An 18,737-nucleotide genomic window follows, 5' to 3' on the forward strand; every position below is an offset into this window, starting at 1 on the left:
TACTGTGCCTTGACTTGTCACAAACATTGCAGGGTTTTTTAAATAAAAGTATACAAAATTAACCTGTCTTTTAGAGGTTGACGGGAAGCATGGGCCAGATTTCTAAACTTAAGGGTTAGTATTTACTATAAACTATCGTTTCACTGTAGCTAAGATCTATTTATGAACTGTTGATATAAAACATTACTGTTTAAAACACTCGGCCCTTTATAAAGTCCCCCTACACATACTCTCTCAGACACAAGAAACACGTAGGTGGGGTGGGTGAAGGGAAAGACTGGGAAGACAATTGTCCCTGCCCCAGGTTTTAACTGAGATAATCTTTTTGCCTCTGTCTACCTTCTCAAGGTACTTTCACTTGCAGAGTTGCAGGGTAACTGCATAATGTTTACAATATCCATAACTTACTGGTTAAAAGTCACAACTTACAACAATTTTTTTCTTTCCCTTCACCCACCCCACCTATGTTTTAATTGTGTCTGAGAGAGTATGTATAGGAGGAATTTATAAAGGGGCAAGTGCTTTAACCAGTAGAGTTTTATATCGACCACCCCGTTTATAAAGAGATCTTACTGGTTAAAAGTCACAACTCTCAACATATGTGAGAAATAAACCGGCTTTTTTCAGGCCTGAGGTTTTTTGACAGCAGAGAGGAAAGACAGATTGACCTTTTGGGAGGTCCAATGGCTTCTGGCCAAACATTCACATCCACAAGTTGTTTGGCTCCCTGGCAGCCAATCACATAGCTGTTTGTAGTCAGAGGCCTTTGTCATTGGCCTGTGGCGTGGTGACTAGTTGTCAATCAGCCAGTTGCATATCATTTTGCACACACCACCCCGGTTCTGTGTGTTGTGCAGTTACTGTGTAGTAACTTATCCCTACTGCTTGAACAAACAGCAATGTAAGCAGCATTTACAATGAGATTCGGGTAACTTGCTTTTAAAATGTCTAGTAATCCATTGCACAATTTTTTTTTTTGAAGAACTGTGCACTTTCCATTTCAGTCCACCAAAAATATGAAAAATAGAGGAAGATAGTCTTTACAGTTCATCAAGGCAGTATTGAAGTCCACTGATTCTATCAGTTCCTAAAGTTGTCCAATCCCAAGCACCAATTGGGAATGTTGTTAGTAACCTTTCAAAAACTAGATATTCAGGTAATTTTGCAAGGCCACTATTGAGTCCAATGACTGGTAGAAATCCTTCCCTGCTATATTTCCACTGACCACTTCATGGAGGAAATCCTCAACCAGAATATCTTCAGCTTCTTGATCAATTTTATTAATCTCATGTTGGCAGCTTAAATAGTTGTTCAGAGATAATGGCAAAGATATGCATCAGATTAATGTATTGTGTGTTGCAGAGATTAACACTCCTGTGCTGATAACATCAATTTTTCCAAGAGCAATTTGACAGAGATCTGTTAATGATACCTTTTTTATCTTGTTAGTAATTGAATTATGACAATCAGGACTGGACTGTTAATGCCAACAACAACTGATTACTGTTGTTGACAGTGCAGAGTCTAAAATAGTGTTCATTTTCCTAGTCTGGCTGGACAGGGGGTAGGCTCTCGTTTTGTAGTCCTCTCTCTCCCTCTCCAAATTTCTTCATTCTGGAATGACCATGAGTGTGCTGAGGTCCACTGACCATCTTCCCTGTCTAATCAATCGATAATGGCAAAGACTTATACTATGCCTCTGATTCCATTCCTTTGCTGGGAAAGGAATATGTATTAAGCCTGAACACTTAGAAGCTTTAAATCTCAATTCCCTGCCCCTCAATCATTTTAGAAGCAGCTAACTATGTTGAAATGAATGGTTTTGTGGTTGGTTCTATCTTCTATTAGTGGAGGAGGGACATTCAGATTAATTTCTTCAAATGTGAATCCTTCTGTTGCCCATTGTCCACTGTACATGTAATAGGAAATTTCCTGCCGAGGGCTGCACAGGCCATGTTTGGCAGTTTTCAGTGAACCTCTTGTGTCTTGTGCAAGAAACTGGTTTTGCATTGAGCTAACTGTCTCTTTTGTATGCAGGTACTTTGGAGGCACACTTATCGGGCCTGCTGTGGACAGCTGTCTGTATATCTCTGGCCATCGTGATTGCCCTTCCTAAACCCCATGGTATCCGAGCTTTGATAGCCTCTACGATTTTGCGACTTATATTCTCAGTTGGTTTAGAGCCAACTCTCTATTTGTTGGGAGCTTTTAACGTGAGTATTTCATGAAACTGCAATCCCGAGCTAACTGGGCTAAAGAGCTTTTGGTCAGCAAGTGTTCTAACAGAACAATGCGAGGAAACTAGTCAAAAGTAGTCTTGAAATAGATTTGTGGGTGAATATGTTATCTGCCCCCTTCTCTCTCCTACGATGCACCTCAAAACTTTGATCAAGTGTCTGGTCACCCACTTGGGTTGTTCTCTGAATTTGGTTGGGACTATGTAAATTCCAGTTGTTGGTGTGTCACCTTCTCCCTCACCCTCATCCACCTATTGCTTTCTCAACTACTTCCTCCCCCCACACAGCCCAGCTCTACCCTCTCCCATTTATCTCTCCACCTCCCTGGCCCACAATTCCTATTCCTGATGCAAGGCTTATGCCCGAAATGTCAAATTTCCTGCTCCTCAGATGCTGCCTCACCTGCAGTACTTTCTCAGCAACGCACTCTCAACTCTGACTTTATTGGTCCATTACATTGCCCTGTAGTCAAAGTCTGTGCTTGATGAGATGATGCATAGGGTTGTGGGTGCAACTGCTAGTGTGCCCATGAAAGGATGTCCCATCTACAGTTGTTTTACAGGAAGTTTGGACATAAAGACAATCCTTTGCTCCAAATGAAATATTGTTCAAGAATTCAGGTCCTACAGTTCTTTGGTACTTAACTATCATGACTTCTACATTTTGAAAGGTGCCTTGATGTGCTGTCATTCAATAGAAGAGGAGTCGATGTAGGGTCCCTCATTGTAACTAGAGCACTGAGGTGCAATGAATAAGGTGAAGGCAGGTTGAAGGATGGAGCATGTCCAGTTTGGGAAGTGGGTGGGGTAGGAGGAAGAGGAGAAGGGACCTGGAAAGATGAGATTCACTGTTCTCTGGCACGTACTTGAATACATTGCACTTGCCAGCCTGTTAGGTTTGCATCACATCTATCACCTAGAACATTCATTGCCTTTACCAAAAATGTGCAGTGGTGGCTTTGTTTACCATTTTGTGAAATACGTTGTGATAGTCTGTAAAAGACCCTTCCATCACCTCCCAATGGCTTTATGCGTGGGAAATCATGTCTCACAAACTTGATTGAGTTTTTTTTTGAAGAAGTAACAAAGAGGGTTGATGAGGGCAGAGCAGTAGATGTGATCTATGGACTTCAGCAAGGCATTTGACAAGGTTCCCCATGGGAGACTGGTGAGCAAGGTTAGATCTCACGGAATACAGGGAGAACTAGCAGTTTGGGAACAGAACTTGCTCAAAGGTACAAGACAGAGGGTGGTGGTGGTGGAAGGCTGTTTTTCCAGACTGGAGGCCTGTGACCAGTGGAGTGCTGCAAGGATTGGTGCTGGGTCCACTACTTTTCATCCTTTTTATATAAATAATTTGGATGTGAGCATAAGAGATACAGTTAGTAAGATTGCTGATGACACCAAAACTGGAGGTGTAGTGGACAGCAAAGGAGGTTACCTCAGATTACAACGGAATCTTGATGGTAAGGTCCGAGGGAATGTTGCTGAACAAAGAGACCTTGGAGTGCAGGTTCATAGCTCTTTGAAAGTGGAGTCGCAGGTAGATAGGATAATGAAGGCGTTTAGTATGCTTTCCTTTATTGGTCAGAGTATTGAGTACAGGAGTTGGGAGGTCATGTTGCGGCTGTACAGGATATTGGTTAGGCCACTGTTGAAATATTGCGTGCAATTCTGGTCTCCTTCCTATCGGAAAGATGTTGTGAAACTTGAAAGGGTTCAGAAAAGATTTACAAGGATGTTGCCAGGGTTGGAGGATTTGAGCTAGAGGGAGAGGTTGAATAGGCTGAGGCTGTATTCCCTGGTGTGTTGGAGGCTGAGGAGTGGCCCTATAGAGGTTTATAAAATAATGACTGGCGTGGATAGGGTAAATAGACAAAGTCTTTTCCCTGGGGTTAGGGAGTCCAGAACCTGAGGGCATAGGTTTAGGGTGAGAGGGGAAAGGTATAAAAGGGACCTAAGGGGCATCTTTATCACGCAGAGGGTGGTATGTGTATGGAATGAGCTGCCAGAGGATGTGGTGGAGGCTGCAACATTTAAGAGGCATTTGGATGGGTATATGAATAGGAAGGGTTTGGAGGGATATGGGCCGGGTGCTGGCAGGTGGGACTAGATTGGGTTGGGATATCTGGTCAGCATGGACGAGTTGCACCGAAGGGTCTGATTCCGTGCTGTACATCTCTATAACTTTAAACCCACGACCTCTACCACCTAAAAGAACGAGGTCAGCAAATGAATGGGGACTGTTGCATGCTCCTTCAGATCTACACACCAGCAAAACTTGAAATTCCATTGTCACTTCCCTCATTGCTAAGAGGAGATTTTGACCCATTGACAATGTGGGTGTCTACACCACTTGGACTGCAGTGGTTCACCACCATTTTCTCCTGGTCAGTTAGAAATGGGATATAAATGCTAGCCTAGTCTGCAATGCCCATGTCCCACAAAATAATTTCAAACAACTTAGATGATTACAGATGAAGATTATTTTGAGGCCAAAGCCTGGTTATTGGTATTTTCACTACACCAAAGAATGACATGTGGATGAAAAGCTGCTCAAGGAACAGCTTGAGTTGTCATAACTGAATGATAGAGGCTTGGAGCAACTTGTTTAAAGCAGCAAAGCTATTATCAAGAAACCATTCAGAAAACTTATCTCTGGACCTGTGCCCCTCCCAGACGTTAGCACTTCTGATTTCTTCAGCTTATCCTAATGTAGCTGCTGTTGAGAGGGGGTTGGTGAAATGACCTCGGTGTTATACCAAACACGAGAGTTGCTGCTGAGACCTTCAGTGCCTTGTTCTCCTACCTCCTGAACTGTTAAAGTTTGCAATCTGAAGACATTTCAGTTCTAAAGGATGTTAAAAGCTCCATGGAATGAGCATCTCATGATATCCCATGTTCAAGCATGTTTCAATGCCAAGTCCTTGATATTGTCAGTGTCGGCATTCTAGGAATTACAATGGGAAAACAGGCCATCGAGTCCATACCACCCCTCTGAAGGGCATCTCATCCAGACCCAACACTTACCCTATCCCTGTAACCCTGCATTATCCATGGCTAATCCACCTGGCCTGCACATCTTTGGACTGTGGGAGGAAACCTAAAGGGGCGTATGTGCAAAGACCACACAGATAGTCACCTGAGGCTGGAATTGAACTCAGGTCTCTGGTGTTGTGTGGCAGCAGTGCTAAGCACTGAGCCACCATGCAGCCCTAAATTGAGAAAGCAGATTTGATAGAATTAAGCAACATGTTGCAATGTCACTGCTGTTGCTTATGATGCAAGTTAATAGGCAGTGGCACTGTTACTAAACGTCATACTAAATGGTATTTTAACAGCTTGGATCTGGGGTTGGTCAACAATGGGACTTGATTACAATGAACTATTATGATCTACTTTGGATTGTTTTGTGTATCTTTCTACAACCAAGGGACAAATGATTCATTCGACCAAATGTTATTTGTTTAATTCCCTCACGGGATGTGGGTGTCACTGGATAGCCAGCATTTATTGCCCATCCCTAGTTCTTCTTGATAAGGCAGTGGTGAACTGCCAAACTGTCATTTTGTGGGTCAAACCAGGGCAGAAGTTGTACAGTCAATACTAGGGCCCTGGGGAGTGTTACTGAACAAGGAGATCTAGGGGTACAGATTTGCAGCTCCTTGAAGGTGGAATTGCATGTAGACAGGGTAGTGAAGAAAGCTTTTTGGCATACTTTCATCTGTCAGAACATTGAGCATCGGAGTTGGACATCTTGTTGTAGCTGTATGAGACGTTGGTGAAGCCATGTTTGGAGTACAGCATGCAGTTCTGGTTGCACTACTATATAAAGAATATTATTAAACTAAAAAGAGTGCTATCTGGGCTGGAAGGTTTGAATTATAAAGAGAGGTTAGATAGGTTTCCCTGGAGCATAGGAAACTGAGGAGTGACCTAATAGTGGTCTATAAAATACTGAGATATAAATGTGTATATATAAGGTAGGTAGTGGACAGCTTTTCATAGTGGAGAAGTCCAAAACTAGAGGGCATAGGTTTAAGGGGAGAGATACAAGAGGATTCAGAAAGGCACTTTTTTCAGAGGGTGGTGAGTGTTTGGAACAGGCTGCCATAGTTCATGGTGGAAATGAGTAAAGTTGTGTCATTTAGACAGGAATATGGATGGGATAAGTATGGAGGGATATGGACCCAAACAGAGGCAAATGGGACTAGTTTGATTATGAAAACTTGGCAGCATGGGCAAGTGGGCTGAAGAGCCTGTTTCCATGCTGTGGGCCCCTATGACTCTCTCTACCATCTTGAATTGTTGCTGATCACTTGTGGGTGTGCCCACATTGCTCTTAAGGAGGATGTTAAAGGATTTTAAACCTGTGATACTGAAAGGAATACCATACATTTCCAGGTCAGGATGGTGAGTAGCTTGGAGAGGGAACCTGCAGGTGGTGATGTTGCAATGTATCTGCTGCCCTTGTTCTTCTAGATGAAACCGGTCAGGAATTTGGAAGGTACTGTCTAAGGAGCTTCAGTGAATTTCTGTACTGCATCTTTTAGATGGTGCATGCTGTTGCTACTAACCATCCTTTGTGGATATTGTGAATTGTGCCAAACAAGTAGGCTGCTTACCCTAGACAGTGTGGAGCTTCTTTGAGAGTTGTTGGAACTGCATGCAACTTGATGAGTGGGGATTATTTCATCATATTCTTGACTCTTGCCTTGCAAATTGTGGGCAGATTTTGGGGAGTCAGGAGGTGAATTACTCATTACAAGATTCCTAGCCTCTGACCTTCACTTGCAGCTGCAGTAGTTAGATGACAAGTCAACTTCAGTACAGCCAGGATGTTGATAATGGGTGATTGAGCGATTGTAATGCAATTGATGTGATTGTTAGATTCTCTCTCATTTGAGATGGGCGTTGCCTGACACTTGTGTGGTGCCAAACCTGGATATTGTCCAGATCTTATTGCATTCTGGCACAGATGGCTTCATTACCTGTGGGATTGCAAATGGTGTGCAATCATCATAAAACATTCCCTCTTCTAAATTTATGATGGTAGCAAGGTCATTAATGAAGCCGCTAGAGATGGTTGGGCCTCGGACACTACCCTGAGGAACTACTGCAGAGATATCTTGGAGCTGAGGTGACTGACCCCCAACAATCGCAACCATCTTACTTTGTGCCAGGTGTAACTCCAACCAGTGGAGAGTTTTCCCCCCGACTTCCAATTATTCCAGTTTTGCTTGGTCTCCATGGTGCCGCATTCAGTTAAATGCGACCTTGATGTCGAGCGTTGTCCCTCTCTCCTCTCCTCTGGAATTCAGCATCTTTGTCCGTGTTTGAACCAAGACTGTAACGAAATCAGGAGCTGAATGGCCCTGATGGAACCTAAACTGGTTATTGCTGAGCTGGTGCTGCTGGATAACGTTGGCGGCATCTTCCATCACTTCACTGATGATGGAGAGCAGACTGGTGGGGCAGTGATTTGCTGGGTTGGATTTGTCCAGTTTTTAGTGCACAGGACATAATTGGAAGTTGGGGGAAAACTCTCTGCTAGTTGGAGTTACACCTGGCACCAAGGATATAGCTGGGCAATTTTCCACATTGCTGGGTAAATTCCAGTGTTATAGCTGTATTGGAATGGCTTGGCGAGGAGTTTGCCAAGTTCTAGAGCATGTTTTTAGTGATATTGCCAGAATGTTGTCATGGCCCATGGCCTTTGCAGAACTTCAGCCATTTCTTTACGTCACGTGCAATGAATCCAATTGGCTGAAAACTGGTATCTCTGATGTTGGGGATCTCCGGAGGAGACACATGGATAATCCACTTGGCACTTCTGGCTAAAGAGTTCCGCGAATCCATCAACAGTATCTTTTGCACTGATGTGCTGGGGTCCCCAATCACGAAGGATGTGGATATTTGTGGAGCTGCCTCCTTTAGTGAGTTGTTTCATTGTCCACCACCATTCACAGCTGGATGTGCCATTGTTGCGGGATTGTTTATCTCCAAATCACTTGCTACTTGTGATTTTGGTGCTCATGTAATCTTGTTTGATAGCTTCACCAGGTTGAATGTTCATTATTGTGGACACTGCTCCTGGCAAGCCATCCTCCACTGAACCAGGGTTGATCCCCTGGCTTGATGGTAATAGTTGGCTGGGGCTCAAGCAGGCCCAGAAGTTACAGATTATGTTTGAATACATCTCTGCTGTTAATGGCCCATAGTGCCTCATGGATGCCCAGTCTTGAGTTGCTAGATCAGTTTGAAGTCTATCTGATTTGGAATGGCAATAGTGTCTCTCAACACTATGGAGGGTTTTCTGAATGTGAAGGTGGGACTTGATCTCCACAAACACCATGTGGTGGTCATTCTTGCTGATAGTGTTATGAACAGATGCAGCTGTGGTGGGCAGCTTGATGAGAATAAGGGCAGTTAAGTGAAGTGGCCATGCTAATTTGCCTGTAGTGTTGGGTGCATTAGTCAGGGGAATACGTCTGGGTGTGTTGCTCTACGGAGGGTGTGGACTTGTTGGGCCGAAGGGCCTGTTTACACACTGTAGGGAATCTAATCATTTCAAAATTGTGTTTTTCCCTCGTGTTGGTTCCCTCATTACCTGCCGCAGACCCAGGCTAGCAGCTAGGTCCTTTCGGACCCGACCAGTTCAATCAGCAGTGCTGCTGCCGAGCCCCTTTAGATGGTGGACATTGAAATCCCCTACCCAGAGTACATTGTGTGCCCTTGCCACACAGTTTTCTGCAAGTGCTGTTCAACATTGAGGAGTATTGATTCATCAGCTGATGTTGGACTGTACACGGTAATCAGCAGGACGTTTTCGTGCCCATGCGTGACCTGAAGCCAAGAGTGTTCATGAGGCCCAGAGTCAATTTTGAGGCCTCCCAGGCATTTACTCACCTGACTGTATACCACTGTGCTGCCACATCTTGTGGGACAGGACATATCCAGGAATTGTGATGGTGTGTCTGTGATGCTTCTGTAAGTATGATTGTCAGGCTGTAACTTGACTAGTCTGGGAGACCACGCTCCTCATATTGGCATTAACTCCTAGATGTTAATAAGAAGGATATTGCAAGGTAGACGGGGCTGAATTTCCCATTGATCTTTTCTGTTCGATGCCAGCTGATCCATCTGATTTTTATTTTTCCCTTTTTTAGCAACTGTGTGGCTTGCTAGGCCACTTCAGAGGGTGGTTAACAGTCAATTACATTGCAGTGGGTTTGGAGTAGGTAAGGTCATCAGTTTCCACCTTTTCTAGGGAATCCAGATGATGGCCTTTTTACCACAAGAGTTTCATGGTCATCATTAGACTTTTAATTCAGGATTTTTAAAATTGAATTCACATATTTACCATCAGCCCAAATGGGATTCGAACCCAGGTCCCCAGTCATGAACTGGGTGTCTGGATTTCTCATCCACTGAGAATACCATTAGGCCATTGCAGTGTCTTTTGAGTCAATCCAATAAAAATGTTAAACACAAAACCACTGTTAAGTGGTTCAGCCAAATAGCTGAACTTGTCTACTTAAGAATCTAGATAAGTACCTGAGTGGGTGGGAATGAAATAGGGAGGTTGTATTGATGGAGTGAGAGGGAGGTATCTGAGAGGAGGCTGTTGGGCAGATTGACATTATCATTGGTATGCATGTTGACGGACATTGGCTCCCAATCCAGTGACTGATTTTAAAATTCTTATCAACTCCCTCTAGGGCTTCACTCTTCCCTGGCTCTGAATGTTCCACTTCAACTTTTCCAGATGTTTGCATTTCAGTTCTCTCTTGATGAACATAATGCTTATACCCCATTTTAATTGCTGTACTATTAGAGGCAATAACTTTGGTTGCCAATGCTATAAGCCATGGAATTTCAGTCCAAAATCTGTCTCCCTCCCTGTGTGGCTCTTTCAGCCATGTGTGTGTGCGCGTGTGTGTGTGTGTGCACGCGTGTGTCTCTCTCTGTGGTCAGCTGGTCAGTTTGTGCACTCTAAATCCCACTCAATTTTGATTGTCCTCCAATATAGAATACAGACACTGCCCTCTCCCTGATGAATTAATGGGGCTGACTTGAGAATTTTTCGGCAAATAGAGTGACTGTCCAGAACAGGCTGTTCTGACCTCATTTCATACATTCGAGCAAAACAACTCCAAATCTTTTCAGGGTCAGTGCAATGGAGAGAAGGACGAGAATTTAAAACTGTGATTTTAAATGGACGCTAATTATGATCCTCTTTGCCCCAACCAAGATTTTGAAGGCACTTTCACTTTGGTGACTAACTGTTCTAGAATCGCAGTGTTAGCAGGGAAAGTTCCACCCAATGTGCCTTTACCTGGTACAGGCCACCACGTTTCCACTGAACCCTGGTTCTGCATTAGTTGGCCTTTATTAGTAGCAATTGTACTAAATAATTGGGAAACTGCAGAATGCTCTGAAAGTACGACTGCAAGGTGTGAAATCCAGCACAAGGCATCCCTCTGGGCAGCTTGAATTCAAAATCCCTTAAGAATTCCTGCACCATAAAGGTTCTAGAGATATGCAGCCAGCCAACATTGGGCATCAGAGAAGTTCGAAAGAATGACACTATTAGGGTCAGTTCAAGTGTGAATGCAATCCCTTTACTTATTGGATAAAATAGCTCCTCATCCATCAAAGCTTTCACGCTTAAGAGCATAAGATAATGACAGAATTAACGTAGGTTCATGCATTCAAAAAGAGAGGTTTGTGTCAGGTGAGTGGTTCAGTCCTAGTGGTTCAGTGATAGTTGGGAGATTCCATTGCTTGTGAATAAGTTACTACAAAGTTACACAACAGAGATCCCTGTCCTTCCTGTTCAAAAATGTGTAAAAGCCATATAACAATTTATAAAATGAGAGGTTAGGTCTCTTAATCTTTTTCCAACTTTTGACCAGGTCAGTAAGTTGAAGGCATTTTACAGCATTAAGTCAACAGCTTCAGACCTCGATCACTCATCCTGTTTTCTCTTGCGGCAGAGTTTAACCATTTAACGCCATTGTTGGATCCATCCTTTGATTCTATAATTGTCAATATCACCTCCCCCTTGCCCCACGTGATCTGAATTCTGGAGTGAAACCAACCCTTGCAGGTTTAACATCTTGCACTTCACCAAAAGGCCATCAGAACAAATACTAAACAGATGTTCAGTATTTGCAGTATTTCGCTGACGAAATGTGAATTCTCATTACACTCCATGAATGCAGCCTGGCTGTGTTGGGTTGCCAACCGTCTGGGACTAAAGAGAAATCTCTTCTGTTTGCAACCAAAAAGCAGCAACATGGGAGCATTTTAAACGTATTGTTTTCCCACGAACTTGTCTGTGTATTCATTGTCAAAATCCTAAAGGTAGAGAAAAGGCTTTTTGAACAGCGATCAAGAATCATCCATTCCTCCTATAAAGACTCTTTGTTTCCAGTCAAGGTGAGAAAAGGTGGATGTGTCTGTTGAGCAATGGCAATCACTGTATGAAATCGCTGAAAAATGTCCAACTGGAGTTGGCAACACTAGCCCTGCTGAGCTTCAATAGTCATCATCTATCGGTGTCAGTGAATTAAGGAACTGCTGCACAGCCAAAGTATTAACTTCGCAAAAGATAACGCAGTGCCACTCCTTAACCCCTGCCCCCAAACTTGAAGAAAAAATGTTGACTGCTCACAAAGGGCCTCAAGTATTAAAGCCGTGACATGGAAATGTTGCCAATGGAATGCAAGAAGACATGAGCCAACCCCTTAAGCTGTAGCTACACCCAACAGTTCCTTCACTCACATTGGAGAACGTAAGCCATTAATTGCAAAAAGCTTTGAAGTGTGATCCAAGGCAGAAGATTTGTTTGCCAGAAGTTTGGAGGCTGTGTCCCTCTTGAAGATGCTGCTTCTCATTTATTTATTTTGGTGCTTTTTGAACAGATAGGCCTTTGATTCATCTGTATGTAAAGTTAAAGAGCTATTTGCACAACATATTCAAAAAAATTTGTTGTCCGCAATTTGGATTTTTTTTTAATGTAGAGGTTAAAACTTATACTTCCCAGTAGTATCAGATTTTTTGATTTTAGGGGAAGCTTTAATTATATTTTTTTTCAAAAAATTGTCGAAAGGCAGTCTTGTTCAGTTCAGGATCATGATGGCGAGAGAGTTGACTCAAAGTTAGAATTGTACTCAGCATTTCCATATGTTGGCACACACTGGCTGACTGACAGTCACCGATATCTGGAGAATGCTAGACGGCAATAGGCTATTCTGGTCAATCATATTTCTTAGCTCACAATGGAGGAGAAGTGTGTGTTGCATGAGTTTCAACAGACCACTCATTCTGTTATTTCCCCAAAAATGATCTCAAGTCAGTTATCCTTCTCAGAGGTGTCCAGTCACAACTTCACAGGTGCTCTTTGTCATGCCTTCCACAACTCCAGGTACTCCTCCAGAAATCCCTCTGATTTCTGCTAGCCATTTGGATACAGAACTGGCTCAAAGGTAGAAGACAGAGGGTGGTGGTGGAGGGTTGTTTTTCAGACTGGAGGCCTGTGACCAGTGGAGTGCCACAAGGATCGGTGCTGGGTCCACTGATTTTTGTCATTTATATAAATGATTTGGATGTGAGCATAGCAGGTATAGTTAGTAAGTTTGTAGATGACACCAAAATTGAAGGTGTAGTGGACAGTGAAGAAGGTTACCTCAGATTACAATGGGATCTTGATCAGATGGGCCAATGGGCTGAGAAGTGGCAGATGGAGTTTAATTTAGACAAATGTGAGGTGCTGTATTTTGGAAACGCAAATCTTAGCAGGATTTATACCCTTTCTAGTAAGGTTCTGGGGAGTGTTGCTGAACAAAGAGACCTTGGAGTGCAGGTTCATAGCTCCTTGAAAGTGGAGCCACAGGTAGATAGAATAGTGAAGAAGGCATTTGGTATGCTTTCCTTTATTGGTCAGAGTATTGAGTACAGGAGTTGGGAGGCCATGCTGCAGCTGTACAGGAATTGGTTAAGCCACTGTTGGTCTCCTTCCTATCGGAAAGATGTTGTGAAACTTGAAAGGGTTCAGAAAAGATTTACAAGGATGTTGCCAGGGTTGGAGGATTTGAGCTATAGAGAGAGGCTGAACAGGCTGGGGCTGTTTTCCCTGGAGCGTCGGCGGCTGGGGGGGGGTGACCTTTATCGAGGTTTACAAAATCATGAGGGGCATGGATAGGATAAATAGACAGTCTTTTCCCTAAGGTCGGGGAGTCCAGAACTAGAGGGCATAGGTTTAGGGTGAGAGGGGAAAGATATAAAAGAGACCTAAGGGGCAACATTTTCACGTAGAGGGTGGTACGTGAATGGAATGAGCTGCCAGAGGAAGTGGTAGAGGCTGGTACAATTGCAACATTTTAAAAGGCATCTGGATGGGTATATGAATAGGAAGGGTTTGAAGGGATATGGGCTGAGTGCTGGCAAGTGGGACTAGATTGGGTCGGGATATCTAGTCGGCATGGATAAGTTGGACTGAAGGGTCTGTTTCCATGCTGTACATCTCTCTGACTCTATTTGTCACATCCTTCATTTAGTGCTTTCCCTTCAGAATGCAAACTGACTGTTCAAGTCCGAGTTGACTTCTGTCCTGATGACACTGCAGCAATGACTGAGTTGACCATGCAATAGTGAGGGTGTGTGCTCGAAAATCAAGCTACTTGGTACCATGGCAAGTTACCAGCAAGTGAGGCCAAATGTCCTGCTGACTTTGCACCTTCTGTCTCAATGTTTTGTATTAATTTCACAGGACTTTGGTGCCACCATTAGCATTTATTGCCCATCCCTAAACAGTTGGGTGCCTTACTTGGTTATTTATAAGGTAGTTAAGAGTCAGTTACATGACTGTGTCCATCTGGACTCATGTAGACCCAATAAAATAGGATAGCAGATTGCTTTCTCTAAAGAGCATTAATGAATCAGAAGGATTTTTACAACAATTCATGTTTACCGTTATTAATGCCAACTTTTTATTTCAGAGCTATCTTTGTTTTAATGAAATTCAGTTCCCCAGCTGCCCTGGTGGCATTTGAACTTGTCTCCAGATCATTAGTCTAGGCTTCTGGATTACTCACTTGGTGACAGAACCACTATGCTGCGTTATCCTGGTAAATCGGTATGTTTATCATTAGCAGTACTGATATTAACCAAAACTTCTGTTACTGGCTCTTAATGTATTGGTCTTAAGTTACTGACTAGAAGTAAGTTGGTAACTTGCCAGAAATCTTGAAAGCCAGTTCCCAAAAAAAGTCCCGGGAAAGATGAGAGATGGGTAATTGTGGACCATCGGTTTCAACGCATTATAAAAGAGGCTGTTGATATCTTGCTCTGTGTGCCTCAGGTCTCTGCATTAGGCTAACACAATTATACTGTCTTTGTGCCAACAACAGAATGAAGCAGTTTATGACTTTTTAAAATCAAATAATATAAGCAGGATATAGAAGCACAGCCAAAAAAGCAGGAACAGTGATTTTTGAGGGTATCATGACATTTGATTGAGCAAACTGGTGTTTGTTCATCTGGAAAAGTGAAGATTAAGAGGAGAGCTGATAAACGATCTTTCATGGAGGGATGGGTGTGTACTAGCTATTTCCTCGTGGATGAGTCCAGTTCAAGGGGGCAGGAACATAAAGTAGCTATTAACAACAACTTGATAAAAGACTTGGAAGGAATTATTTTGAACAGAATGTCACAAATAGGGAACTAACTGCTGTTTGGGAACGGCCGAAGCAGATAGCATTATGATATAGGGGAGACTTGATGCGTGCTTGCAAGGCAAGGAAGGATAGGGATATGTGGGTTGCTGCTCCAAATGGCCTGTTTCTGGTCTGTAGCCAGTTAGTTGTATGCACGTTTCCTCATTGATACCTCACTAATAACATGAAATAAAACACCAAGCCACATAACATGATCTATTTACTTCAGGTGACCAGAAAATTGGTCAGAGGTTTTGGTAAGTACTGTGGGAGTTTTTCAGTACGCTTTTTGGTTTTAACAAACTAGAGAAAATCTTGTCTAAGTTGTACGTAACAGGGTGACAATCAACGTAGTTTGATACAGATAATATGCCTTGTCAGGATTAATAAATCCAAGGCCTTGCATCTCAAATGGAAGAAATAGCACCTGAACTTGTTTCATACTCCTGATTTTACTGAAGTTCCTTTGTAAACAAAATAAAACTACTTAAATGTGGATGTCACTTTTTTTTTTAAACAAGAGAAAGATCATTGTGCCCATGAGCATTGCTGAGTGAAAGTAAAGCATTGTGCTACATCCCATGATGCGCACACAGTTACAAATTATGGAGTAGGCCAATTATAATCTGTCATAAGTTTTATCTGTTTCTGAAAGCTGGACAAATTGATTGAAAGCTGTGATTCCTAATCATTATTTTTGAACTGTTATGCATTAGTCTCTACTATGTTGCTACAATGTTAATTTGCCTTCGAGCTCATGGACATGTAAATCACCTTGGAATAGTCCTAAGTAAACTCTCGTTACTATTTCCTTCCTCGGTTTAGTATGCAGTTTGTTTGTGTATAATCACTCTAAAGAGTGAATGGTTTTATGGTGGAGTTTTGCAATCTGCTGTTCCCTCCGAACCTCTTCAAGTAAAACGAAGTCAAACAAATATGCAATAGGGTTGACTTGGTGTTATTGCAGAAAGCAAAGGACAGACTGGAGCTAATTTTTACATTTATTAACAGAGTTGCATATTATAAGCACGCAACTCTAAACTTGAACAACCTCAGTTTTAGCTTGTGACTAATTATAGAAAGGTCAAGTGAATGCTCAGTTAATGCTCACCACCTACATACAATTAAACACATTTAATATGCAGTTTAACATCACATTCTTGGACTTCATTTTTCTCATTTAAGAATGTGTTCTCCTTACAATTGACCCTTTTTGTTTTATCCTTTTCCTTAAAGAAACTGACTTTATGCAGAGTGCAGCAACACAGGGTGCAATCTACATTCTGGCTCGGTGTCTGAGTAGCTATTCTATATTTTGTAAACCTAAACCATTTGTGTTGATAGACTTGAATAATAAGGCAACTGAGCTGGATTCAACCCTCCTCTTGCTCCCAAGAATGGCAAGTCATAAGTTAGGCCTTGAGAATGAGAGCCCCGCTGAGTTCACTCCGAACTTTTGAGTTGCTGGGTCACTGAGGCCTGCTTTACTATTCAGGCTACTAGGACCTGCTAATTTGGCTCATACCAAAACCTGGGTCTGACATGACTATTCTAGGCTGTATCAATCCCCCTCACTTCTATTTTGATTTTAAAATCGACTGTCCCAATTTCTGCCACTGGCACAATGGGGGAAAAACACCAAATTTATCTTATGAATTAGACTGGTCTGAGACTCTGAAATATGAGGAGATTGTGCAAGCCTTTATTGGACATGACTTAATCCCACAATGTCCTTCCCCTGAAGTAAGACTTGGCATCTTGATGTTTTTAGCACTTGTTTTTGTCCGTTGACCGTTCTTCAAATGAAGCCTAAAAATCACATGCTCAATAGAGTGACATAATTCACTGCATAGGTTAAGCGCCAGAGTGATGCTTGAGTTGAGATCAGAGTCTGCAGCTCTTGCCTGGATATTCCTTTTAACAAGAAGTTAACACAACGCTGTGAGAAGTGTATTTTGAATTTCTGTGGAAATGTCACTGCTTAGCTGTGTTATGTCAATTTGCATAGCTATTTGGTTTGATTGAAACCTAGGCTGTTTTATTGGGCTATTTTGGTGACTTAAAGGGAGATTTTTTTTCTCCCCTCTGAGCAAACTGTTAAAGGATAGATAAAAATCACAGTCATCTCATGACCACACTATAATTAATTTTATATGAAATACCGGGGGGAAAAGCATTTTTACATCTTTAAACCATTTGGGACACTTGCTTTAATGTAGTGGAACACTTAAAGTAAAAGTGAAGTGCTGCCGATGCTGGAAACCTGAAACAAATGCAGAATGCTGGAGAAACTGAGCAGGCTTGGCAGCATCTGTGGGGAGAGAAACCACATTAATGTTTTGAGTTTAAGACTTCAGAAGTTGCATCTTTCACTCACTTAAAGTAATCATTATCTCCATCAATTGACATAAAGTGTCTGATCTTTGATTTGTTCATGTTCTCCAACAGGTTGGAAATAAAGTAATATTCCTGACTAGTTTTGTTGGAAACAGAGGAACCTTCACAAGAGGTTACATGGCGATGGTCCTGGATGTGGAGTTTCTCTACCACCTAGCGTACACACTAATATCTGTGATGGGACTTTTTGCCCATGAATTCTTCTATAGCCTCCTGGTATGTAATGAAGGTCCTTTGAATTTTGCTTTAAAGTCTTTAGGGTATTTTGAGCTTTAAATTTGGCCAAGTTGCCAGAAGGGGAAGGTGGTGTTCTTTCTTAAAAAAAAAGAAAAGTGAGCTCTCTGTCTCATTGGAAATGAAGATCAGGCTGATTTGGTTTTACCACTAAAATCTGGTTTTGAAATCAGATAGCACATTGAATCAGAAGCAAGTTCTTCAGCACTAGTGTGTGCCATCCCATTGAAAGAGCTATGTCAACAGCAAAGTTCTACTTTGCTGCTTTTTGCTTGTTGCTTTGCAAGTCATTTGTTCCTTACCTGCACCACGTAACCACACAGGGGGGCCAACAGGCAGCGGGGACACTCGAGAAACAAAAACAGGCTTTAACCAAGTGTCCACAGTCATTTTGCACATGACAATCATCACGCTAGAATTAATATAACTTCAATGGGAGCTCACTTCTCAAGTGTCTAATTTTAATGTATGTAAAAAGTGAATGTAGCTTGACAGGAAAGGTTGGCCCAGAAAATCCAAGGAGCAGCATTCATTTGTTCAATTGTCGATCGAGGTGCAGCCTACATGAAAGAACGCTGCCTTTCCCCAGCTTTTACGAGACTGGCTACTATAAGTTGTTTAAAAGTGCAGTGCAAATACTAGCCGATGGGTGACTGACCATTAGGAGCTGAGTGGGTAGAGTTGGCAAGTAGTTGGATTTTGAGGGGTTTTGCTGTGATGTGGTGAGGTAGTAGGGTCTGTTTGGATGTTGTGGGCTTAGTTAAGACGGTGGTTGAGGAAGGAAATAGTTTGGGGGTGTAGCTAGAGGAATTCTGTATAAGTGACTAGAATTTTTAGTTTTGCAGTTACCAAGAGGATTAGGGTTTTTTATTCTCGACCATTTCCTAACTCGGTAAATAAATCAGAACTTGTCCAAGTCACTGACACTAAGTCCAAGTTGGAGACTTTTGCAAAAGATCTCCAGCAATCCAGGGAATTGCTGGTCAGAAGCTTCAGAGGTTAGCAAGTTGGAACTTCCCAACATACATCTAGGATCGTAGATCTGGTCTCCAACAATTCGGAAGCTGAATGATTTGAACCAATATGATGTCCAAAACAATCCTAAGCTTCAGACAAAGTGCTGACATGTTATTACTGGTGATAGTTTA

The 18,737-nt window shown here is 42.4% G+C and overlaps 1 protein-coding gene across 1 annotated transcript in view; it reads left to right on the plus strand.

Moving 5' to 3' along the window:
* itpr1b (inositol 1,4,5-trisphosphate receptor, type 1b) overlaps positions 1 to 18,737 on the plus strand; it is a 506,200-nt gene that overhangs the window by 379,541 nt on the left and 107,922 nt on the right. The window contains exons 51-52 of the mRNA XM_043708559.1: positions 2,038 to 2,213; positions 17,407 to 17,571. Coding sequence (XP_043564494.1) covers positions 2,038 to 2,213; positions 17,407 to 17,571 — 341 coding nt within the window. The remainder of the gene's footprint in view (positions 1 to 2,037; positions 2,214 to 17,406; positions 17,572 to 18,737) is intronic.

This window comes from Chiloscyllium plagiosum, chromosome 18, assembly GCF_004010195.1.
Source record: "Chiloscyllium plagiosum isolate BGI_BamShark_2017 chromosome 18, ASM401019v2, whole genome shotgun sequence".
Lineage (NCBI taxonomy): Eukaryota > Metazoa > Chordata > Chondrichthyes > Orectolobiformes > Hemiscylliidae > Chiloscyllium > Chiloscyllium plagiosum.